Source organism: Amaranthus tricolor, chromosome 12 (genome assembly GCF_026212465.1).
Source record: "Amaranthus tricolor cultivar Red isolate AtriRed21 chromosome 12, ASM2621246v1, whole genome shotgun sequence".
NCBI lineage: Eukaryota > Viridiplantae > Streptophyta > Magnoliopsida > Caryophyllales > Amaranthaceae > Amaranthus > Amaranthus tricolor.
In genome coordinates, this window is record NC_080058.1 from 8,531,978 (window position 1) to 8,542,978 (window position 11,001).

Below are 11,001 nucleotides of genomic sequence, written 5' to 3' on the forward strand. Positions count from 1 at the left end.
GTACTTGAAGAAGATGACATCAATTTGGTTGTCCCTGACACTTCTGAAGATGTTATTGCGTCTAGGGCAAAATTGAACCCAAAAAAACGTGCTTAATGATTGTAAGGTTAATATGATTTTTCGCTTTTTTTTTTGTTAATTAAATTTGAAAAATTGGAGCTGTTTTTTTTAGTTGTTGTTTGATGCTGGATTATGATGATTTTGTATTTATGTTTGAAGTTTGTTTTTTCGTTTGTTTTTTATGTGTTGTTGTTGATATTGTGTTCTTCTGGTTTATTTGGGGTTTTTTCGTTCTACTGTTGGTATTATGTTGCTGGTTTTAGGGTTGATGTTTGTTGCTGGTTTTATGTGTACAAGCCCCTGTGATGTCAAATTGTTGAACCTCTAAATTCTGAAAAATTTACTTTGATTACTTGGTTGAGTAGCATTTAGTAAACCATAACCCGTCACTTGATTTTTTAGCATGTTCAGTTACTTCATTTGTTGATGATAAATTGTAATCTGAGAGGTTTCACAACCTCTATGAAGAATCAGCGGACTTTTTTTCTAAAATTATGTAAAATAATGAAGTGACTTGCTAATCATTAACATGGGTTGTGATTAACAAATTGTTGCTCCTAAGTTTTTAAAGCTACAATTTTAATGATGATTTGAACAAAATAAACTGAGGGGCTTTGATGTTTGTCATCTTTGAGTTTCTTCAACTGCTTGATCATAAGCTTCTTGAATGATCTCTGTTGTTTGTGCAGCATCCTCAATTTCTGTAATGCTTGTGTTTGTTGCTAATCCCTGTTTGGGTTAAGAAAAGCTACAGCTTCTCTAACCAATTGTGTTGGGATTCTCACTTGAATCCTTAACCTGCCATTGTCTTCTTCAACCTTCTTTCCAAAGTGTGGTTGTATGTAGTCATTAGACCCCTTAACTTTTAAAATCTCACTTAAATGGTGTTGTAATGAGATCCACACATTACTTAAGGTTTTTGGATGTAACTCTCCGAATGCATCCTCAACTGCTATGATTATTTCTGTAATGTTTTTGGGCATCTTTTTATGCATAAGTGATTGTATGCTCCTAAAGAAACCCAAGTCTAGAATATTACAATCCGGACTATTTGGAGGTTGTTGAGTAAGAATGAAAGTTAAACCCCCTTGCCTATTGTGTTGTTGCCATATTGGATCGTCGTTTGTGATATGAACCCTTGCATTATCTTGTTGAATTAAAATAATGGAAGGTCCTTCACTTGGCCATTTTCCTAGTATAGCCGGAATCAATTGTTGTATGAGCATACTTCTATTAACTTCTTGAATAACTAATTCGGTTGGTTTAATTTCTATTGAACCCCTTGGTCGATTCTTTGAATCTCTTTGTGCTGCCACCATATTGATAAAAGGAAAAATTCCTATTTTCCCATCAAACGTACATTGACCAAAACGATTCCATCTAGGCCTAGCAACGTCCCCTAAGAACATGGCCTTAGGTATGAACTTTGATGACTTCGCTGCCCTACATGGGACCTTTTCTTTGTGTGCTAAATAAACCCTTTGCGTTTTCTTGGTTAAATAAAACTACTTCTCGTCAATGTGAATATAATCGTACATTACTTTGTAAATCGGGTGTCTTTGAATGGTGTCTTCTTGGATAAGGCTCAAAATCCACTCCACCCTACTTATTTTGTTGGCATCGATTAAAGCTGGGTGTAGTGGATTTGAATGAGCCTTTATCTCGCCTCTTTTTATCAACCTCCACACCGTTGACGGTGCCAAATCTAAACATGTTGCAACATCTCTAATGCAAGTGCGTTCGCCAATGGGTCTAGACTCAAGTAAGTTTGGTGGTACGACCACTCTTTTTCTTCCACAATTTTTGAAATTGGATTCCACAATATATGGTTTGTTTGCTTCCTTGGTTTGTATTGCTCGTTTTCATAAATCTCGGATGGTTCTATGTGTGTAGCCGTATGTTTGAGCTATGCGTTTGAATGTACCATTAGGAAGTGAGTCACTAATTTTTAGTGACAACATGTCTTGGAAAATAAGTTGCCTTAACTCATTCGTGAGTCTTGGCATATGCTGATTTTGTTGCTGTGGTCCTATTTCTTCCATATTCTGTGGCTCTTCTTCTAATTCAGAACTGGACTCTGGAACGTATGAATTCAATCGAAAGTACCAAGCCCACCTCACTTAGTTTGTAGATAATTTTTGTTTTTTACATTTATATTATTTTTTTTAAATCATAAAATAGTATATAAACATAATTAGATTTTGTAAATATAGTTAATTTAGCTAGGTTTAATATTTAAAGTACAATATTATTATTATTTCGAGAGAGAGAAAAAAATTAAATTACTAAATATAATAAAAAAAACTTATAATTTAAACCTAATATTTTAATCTAAGAGAAATAAAATATATAAAAAAAATTCAAGAACTTAAGAACAATTGGAATAAACTTCCGAACGGGATTCGAAATAATAAAACGAAACGATGATTAGATTTGTCAAAATATTTAAGATTAAGAAAAAAGGAATGTTACAAAAATACTACACATGAAAATGATGAATAATTTAATGCAAAAAGACAAATAATAATGCAATAAATTAAGAACACTTACTAATGGAGAAGAATATAAATGTAAATTGCAATAAAAAATAAACATAACAATGAGTTTTTCAACAATGAAAGCTCTCAAAGAAGAAGAACAAAAAGAGAGAATCTGAAAATAAAACTAAAAACTGAAAACTAGAGCATTAGGGCATCTAAGACACTAAAAGCACAAAAAAAAGAAGTAAACTAATGTCTATTTATATTCTAAGTTTACCTGGGGAACCATCTCCCCAAAAATAACTGATTTCTTATATTCTAAGTTTACTTGCAAGTGCCATATACAATATTAATCCAAAATTAACTTTAAAGCTTTTTTATCCGAGCCCATCAAATTGCACCAACTTTAACCCAAAACTTCTAAATTTCTAAAAGAATTTTACGGAAACTTTTAAAAAATTTTAAGCCTCTTTATCCGAACCCATAAAAGTTTTTTAAAAATTGCTTCTTGTATGAGACTGTTTCACGTGAGACAGGTTCATATACGAAGTCTAGTAGTCAAAAAATATAAAAAAAAAATAAAAATTAAATTTACACTTATATAGAAAATAATTTTTTTTAATATAGTTTAGACTAACCCATTTAAAGTCGTATCGTGGTATGGTTAGTGAATACTTCGTCCGTTCCAATTTACCTGTGACATTTGCTTTTTCACACAGTCCAATGCACTAATTCAATTCTTAATAACTCTAATTATGTATGATAAAAAATTATAAAAATTTAATATTAATAATTTTTACAATAAGATGAATCAAACAAGATCTCCTTAGACTATATTTTAATTTATAGATTAAAAACAAATCAAAGTTAATTTTGTCAATAAATATCAACTCTCTCTCGCTCGTAAGAGTATCTGTTTTTATATTCCGGTTTTTTTGTTCTTTCTCTGTGGTCATGGTGTCTACTCACATAGTCACATTTCCTACTTTCCTTCTAAGTATGCAGTACCGCCATCTCCATTCCTTCCATCAAACTGTAAACATGGCGCCTAGATATTAAAACTGAACTCCATATCAGTCTCTGGGAAACACGATACTCTAACAATGAGGTTTGCTACCAAATCTGGGTTTGATCTTATTTCTCTCTTTCCAATTGCTCTTCTCCTCCCTTCTAGATTTCAAGGTAATCTTAGATTTCATTTTTGTCATCGAAAAATCTCCACTTACGCTTCAGATGTTCATGTTGCTGATTCTAAATTATTCCTTGATTATGTTCGACAACAATCCAAATTAGGGTTTAACAAAATTGATCATCCCCTTTCCCTCTTTCATTCTATGAAATCCATTCGTCCTCTTCCATCTATTTTTGATTTTAATATGTTATTTACTGCCATGTCTAAAATGAAACCCAATCCCCCTTTTTTCTCTATCATTACACTTTTTAAGCAATTGCATTTCTCAGGTCTCCGTCCGGATGGTCATTCCTTTTCTATTATGGCTAATTGTTATTGCCGCTTAGGTCGTGTTGATTTAGGGTTTGCGGTTCTTTCCTACATTATTAAACTAGGTTATCGGCCTTGCATTGTTACATTTACTACACTTATCAATGGCTTTATTCATATCCATCGATTAGGCAACGCTGTTCAATTATTGGATAAAATTGTAAAGCTTGGGTATGAACCCGATTTGTTTGTTTATGGGACCATGATTAAAGGTTTATGTAGAACTGGAGACAATCTTGGTGCCCTTAAGCTCCTTAGAGACATGGAGTCTCATGCCCATTGTATGCCTGGCATTGTCATCTATAGCACCATTATTGATAGTCTTTATAAAGACGGGTTAATAAATGAGGCCGTTAATCTTTTTTCTGAGATGCAAGTTAAGGGAATTCGACCTAATGTCGTTACCTATAATATTTTGATCCGAGGAATGTGCAATTTAGCGAGGTGGAAAGAGGCGGAGGATATGCATGAGACGGTGGCAAAAAACTTAATTCCTCAAGTTTCGACTTACAGCATGTTAATCGATATGTATTGTAAGGATGGTATGATTGATGAGGCGGAAGCAGTATTTAGATTAATGACGGAAAAGGGTCAAGTCCCCGATTTAATCACTTACAATACGTTGATGGATGGATATTGTTTACGCGGTGACATGGACAAGGCAAAAGAGCTAATGATTTTGATGGGTAAAGAAGGTGATTTTGACCCGCTACTTTGTTCGCCGTTAATAACAGCGAACATACCTGACCTTAGGCTCGAATGTGAAGACGCTTATTTTTGGAATTAAGTTTCCTCAAAGCTTATTTTTTTAATTTTTTTATTAAAATTACTTATTTATTTCTAATTTTCAACAATTACATCGATTACATAACATACACTTTCTTGTATACAGTAGACAAAGATGCTTATATCTACTAGGATTATAACTAAAGACTATACTCACTACAATAGATTTTGTCGGAGTAATCTAACTGTCAATTCCAAATTAACAAATCATCTAATTACTAAAAACTTAATCAATCATCAATTTACACCACGTAATTAATTTCATAATGAAATCAAGCATACATCAAATAGAATAAGAACACAAATTCCGAAAATTAGCTACATAAACCATATATTAATGTCCCCCTTCACACACTGACACAAGTCACTCACGATTGCATGGTTGTTAACAACAACGTGTTTATTGCGCAAAAAATTCTGCACAAAATTACATAATATTTATTCTGAAATACTTCAATTAATTGTAAACAGTTTTCAAATATAGTAGCTAAAAAATCCATAGTGAATGATTTAACAAACTTATAAAACAATAGTAATTAAAAAAACTTAGTCCGAATTAAGGTTCTTTGAGGTACATCCTAGCAAGTTCACCATTAGCTCCATCGGGAAAAAACCCACCAGGAATGTGTTCATTGCCAGTTCCATAAACAACCCTAAGTGTCTCAGCAGGAGTCCGAGCATACGATAGCGAGTCACGGTTCCCTGCTAAGACGTTTGTACAAATCCGACCCTCGGCTCCAAGCTCCGGTGGGACTACTATGCCTTCGTCTTTGATTCCACACATGCCAAGATTGTTTCTTAGAATTGATATTCGCTTTGTAAATTCTTCCACAGTGAAATTGTATGGGTGCACTATTAGATCACGTCTCTCGTAGAGGTACATTCTAATTACTGCATCTTGGCCTGCTTCAACACCTAGTAAACCTGCTAAAAGCTGCTTCAAAATTTCATTATTCCCTCGGTCCTAAAAACTTTTTGTCTATTTTTTATTTGAGTTATTTCTTTTATTTGGTTCACTTTTTTTTTACAAAGGTTTATTGACAAATTAAATTAAAAAATTGTATATATATCAAATTTGTTTTGCACCATCAGGGTGGTCGCAGATCAATGACCATCTATTTGGTCGGAAAGTGATCGTAGCTTTCTACCATTTTTCGACTGGGTACGTGGTTGCAATTTGCGACCAGTTTAATAACGTTTATCTACCATTTGTATACCGACCACCCTCAATGATTATGGAATGGCTGCTATAGGGCGATTGTTTAAATGGTTATTAAGAAACCAACTCAACAAAAAACTTAAGGTGATGGTTGAGGCTCCAACATATGTTATATACTTTAATAATGGTTGCTGTTCAGCGAGATCTTTACGGTGTACTTTTATCAAATATTTTATCTTTGATATAAAGAATTCAGCATGATTTCACTTGCATGCAAAAAACATGTAAAATGAAAAATGATATAGTTTTGAGACAAAAAAATCATTTACTCTTCTCATTTACTTTTTTTTCTCACATTTCAATGTAATTTATAGTTAAATAAGGACATGTTTGGCAGGTGGGAATAGGAATTGTAAGACTTATATGTTAGACTTGAGATAAAACTTGGGATGAGACTTTGACAAAATTGTCTTATGTCTTTGTATGGTAAAATTTTAGAATGAAAAGGGATTTAATTTAAAAATAGTTACAAAATTATTAATTTACCCTTATTATATCTCGTCCTTTTTATTTCATTGATGGCAAAATTATCCTTTTCAAACAAATCCAAGTATCACCGCCAAATGTCTTCCTACCCGCTTTATTTAATAAAGTCTCAACCCTCAAGTCTCAACTCTATTTCCTCATGTCAAACACCTACAAACATTAATTGTGTATTTTTAAAAATTATAAAATATTACTCCCTCCGAACCAATTTAGTTGTCCCATTTCCTTATTTGAGAAAGTCTTTTTAGTTGTCCCATTTCTATTTTTGTCAATCTTTTTTTACCTAAATATCCTTACTTCACACAAGTAATTACGAATATACCCCCATATACCTTACTTACCCAACTACCCTTCACTACTTACCCTTTACTACTTACCCTTTTTAATGGACTCCACATCATCCTTAATAACCGTGCCCAAGCAAATGAGACATCTAAATTGATTCGAAAAGAGTATTATTTAAAAAATATATAATTGAGATGAATATATTAAAATTCATATGAATATATTTTTTTCTAATTCATGAGAATTTATAGTCAAAATGTAAAATTCAATTTGACAAAATTTTAAAAAAAAGGGAATAATATAGCAGATTAGACAAAATGTAATTATTGTACTAAATTGTAATGATGAGTATGGCTTGCGAAAGTGACACGAAATTTAATACCAAACATGACATATTTACCCTAAATACGTACAAGTTGAGAGTGTTACGCAATGAATTAAATCTTAATTCAACAAATTGCCTATTTGTTCTAAATTTTGGAGGTATCTTTTAATAGCTTGGATTGGAAAAAGCCTCTTTCTCAATAACACAATTGGAGAAATGGATTTATTGTTTCAAGTAAATGGTTGGTGAGCTCTTGGTTTATTGATTGACTATTAGTTGGTATGGCATATACAACTATAAACTTAGCTAGCCTTGTTAATTACTCACCAAGAAAACTTCTATATATAACCACTTTTTCGTTTTTGAAAACTATTTCACTTTGCATCCCCCAACAAAATTTTATAGTGTTTATCTTTTAAAGCCAACTAAAATTATAATGTAATTTTAACTGTTAATTGTTATATTATAAAATCTGAGTGCATTCAGTGGCATATCCAACCTAGTTTAATGCTGTCAACTAACAACATTTAACAAATTATATCTCTAAACATGCTAATAAATGTATTGATTTAAGTTTGTTAAAATATTAGTGTACGTATGACAACATTGTATCTCAGATTCAAGCCTCACTATCAAAATTTAAAAATATATTGACATCATTTAATTTTATTTTGAATCTGCTTCTATATACATTACTATCAATTATACGTGAAGATTAAAAAAAAATTCATTAAAAAGTGATTAAAAGAGATATATGATATCATACCCTCTTGCTAAGAAAGCCAGCAATTTGGGGGTTAGCACCAACATAACCAGTGAGTCCCATGTAAGGAATGATATAAGAAGCCAACATGTAGCTAAGACTATCTCTGTATGGATCAAATGGGGGCTTAAGTTCACACTTAAATGCTTTGTTAACAACATTTCCAAAGTTTTTAGCACTTAAATCCATCAATGGCCTTATGATGCCTCCAACTGTCCTCTTCAAAGCCCTAACACAACAAAAGGAAAAAAAATTTCATGAAAAATTATTTCATTTTAAATTATGAAATCATAAATGAAGAATTTAAAAATAACAAAATTTGAAAAGTAATTTTCAAATTTTCAACCTTAAGTACTTTACAAACAATGGTGAAATTGATCCAAATTCAAATTTAAAAATTTTTTATTTGCCAAATGATAAATTTAAGTCAATTCTGAATTTATAAATGAAATCATCTCCCAGACATAGCATAAAGAAATTATAATTCATCCCCTTCGATATATAGGAAAAATTTATATCATGTTTGGGAACAATGATTTCATTTGGAAATTTGAAATTAGCTCAAATTTATTGTTTGGCAAATTCAAAAATTTTCAAATTTAAATTTAGATCAAATTCCACCAGTGTTTTCAAAGTAGTTAAATTTGAAAATTTGAAAATGACTACCCAAACCTTGTCATTTTCAAAATTTTCATTTATGATTTAATAATTGAAATTGATAATTTAAAATAAAATACTTATTTACAAACACTACATAAAATAATTTTCATCAACATTAATGATAAACTAATTAATTTGATTGAAGATAGGAGTATATCAATATATTGATTTTTTCTTGAAAAAAATAAAAATTTTTAGAGAGTATTTGCCTAATTAATCGAACCTTTAACTAATTAATTAATTTGATAAAAATACTTATTTACCCAAAATAATCGAACTTTTTACTAATTTTTCTAAAATAATCCTAACTTTTAATTAATCATTAATAATCCCAGATTTAGAGAGTGTTCCTTGGCGGGCCAATCTCCCCTTCCCTGTTGTTAATTACTACATTAGAGTCGGTAATAACTAATAAGTTACCCACAAAGAAAAAGAAAACAAATTTCAAGAGAAAACCACAACAAAGGCCACAAAACCAGCATATGACTTGTTTTGATTGTAATAAAGTTTGTGGTTGCTAAATCTTCTCCCAACAATGTCAGCCAAATATCTCCTTCTCACCCCTCACATTCTTCCTCCTTATAAATGAAGCTAAATACATCTTTGTTCACTTACCATCTCCAGCACACAGGTTACATTAGGCAGCCATGAAGATAGGTGAAGAGGGGTATTTTCTTTATTTTTATTATTTTTAATTTACTTTTAATTTTTGGTATTTTTATTTTTAATAAAGTCAACCTATAATAGCAAGTAAACATTTGTAGAACAACACTCTTGGTTAAGTAACTTGAAAATTTGAATTATTTAAGATTAATTAAAAATTTGGATTATTTTAAAAAAATTAACAAAAAATTAGATTATTCAAAGTAATTTTTCTAACTTTTATAGGTTAAATTTTGTAAATTTGTAAAAATAGATTATGTTTCTAGTAACATAAATTATTATAAAATTATTTTTTTCAAACAAAATATTTATATATACAAGCCAAAACAAAATAAGATAGTCAAAGGACTAAAACTAGCACCTTATAATCGTAACTTAAACTTATTTTTAAAATTTTACACATCTTAAACTTATTTTTAAAATTTTACACATCTTTATTTTGTTAAAGTTATTTTAGTAATGGCTTAAAAATCATCCACTATGTAATCACTATTATATTAAAAATGCTATCATAAATAGAAAAAATCCAGTAAGGAGAAAATTGTTACTAGCTAAACAACATTTACGAGTTAAAATGTGTTCAAAATGTTTCTAAATATACAAATTATTCTAAAGTGGATAAATATTTGTAAACTATACATTATAGAAAAATAGACAAAAATAAAAAAACGACAGTTATAAATGAATAGATCGATAGAGAGAAAACATTGATAACCTCAAGTGTCCAATTTCCTCCAAACCAAATTCCGTAATAATATTCCTGGTGAGGTTGTCAAGGTTAGCCTTTTGGACTCCGATCGGAGGTGGACCGCCCAGTGTGAGCTGCGGTGCCACCTCGTCGAGGCCATATCCAAGGGCACTCCACAAGAAAAAATCACATTCTAAATGTTCCAAATTTTGAGCAAACTGCAATAGAATCATATCAATTTTGTAAACAGGCAACACATAAGGTGGGATTGGTGCTTCACAAGTTGGATTATTGGGGTTGTTATTATCATAAAACGGGTCGTAGAGCCCTAGATCATCATCAAAGGATCCATACGGGTCCAAATCTGTGCCCATCTCTGAATAAATTGGCTCAGTGAATCCCAAGAAAATCAAAGATATAATTAACATTTGTGTGCATAAAATTGAAAGAGATTTGGGTTGAAAATTGGTCATTTTAGAAGATTAGAAGCTATGCTTTTTCAAGGGGTATAATTTGAGGTAATTTAACTAATGCATGGTATGATTTGTGGGATTCATGTAACTAGTATATATACCAAAAGAGTAGTATATATGTCAACAGCATAGGCCTATTTACTTTGGTGATACTGTTTAGAAAATGGATCAGAACAGTTTAAATAAGTAGGAAAAGAGGTATCTCACATATAAATTTAAAAAATGTTCACTAATAAAATCATAGATGTTATTTCTCAACTTTATACAGTGATGTAAACTCTTCTTTTTCTCCGATGTGGGACAATCAAATGTGAGTAACAAATATGAGTAATAAATGTGTACTTTAACACTCCCAGGGAATGAATATGCAATTAAAAACCCCTTAACAAGTGATTTTGACTAAATATCCTTATATAAAGGTCCAACAATAAACCGCTCTGATACCATGATAAAAAAATTTAAAAATAGACTTGGTCAACCCGAACAACGAGGAGAAAAGGTAAGACTCATACAAACTCAAAGGAGAGCCACTACTAAAACTAATTACTAGTAGTAAGAGTTAGTAGTTTTTAAGTATATATAAAGTGATGTATGCTCTTCTCTTTCTTCAAT

The 11,001-nt window shown here is 31.0% G+C and overlaps 3 protein-coding genes across 3 annotated transcripts; 1 reads left to right on the forward strand and 2 right to left on the reverse strand.

The window, feature by feature from the left end:
• Positions 1-684: 684 nt before the first annotated feature.
• On the reverse strand, positions 685-1,469 carry LOC130828524 (uncharacterized). The gene is made up of 2 exons (XM_057694491.1): positions 846-1,469; positions 685-789 (listed from the first exon to the last, which is right to left on the reverse strand). Exons 1-2 carry the CDS (start codon positions 1,467-1,469, stop codon positions 685-687), a joined length of 729 nt encoding a protein of 242 aa, XP_057550474.1.
• A 2,174-nt stretch (positions 1,470-3,643) lies between these two features.
• LOC130828525 (putative pentatricopeptide repeat-containing protein At1g12700, mitochondrial) lies at positions 3,644-4,828 on the forward strand. Its single transcript, XM_057694492.1, has one exon. It carries the CDS (start codon positions 3,644-3,646, stop codon positions 4,826-4,828), a length of 1,185 nt encoding a protein of 394 aa, XP_057550475.1.
• A 234-nt stretch (positions 4,829-5,062) lies between these two features.
• Positions 5,063-10,603, reverse strand: LOC130828796 (ferritin-like catalase Nec2). The gene is made up of 3 exons (XM_057694794.1): positions 9,944-10,603; positions 7,909-8,134; positions 5,063-5,761 (listed from the first exon to the last, which is right to left on the reverse strand). Exons 1-3 carry the CDS (start codon positions 10,387-10,389, stop codon positions 5,384-5,386), a joined length of 1,050 nt encoding a protein of 349 aa, XP_057550777.1. The 5' UTR covers positions 10,390-10,603; the 3' UTR covers positions 5,063-5,383.
• Positions 10,604-11,001: the final 398 nt, after the last annotated feature.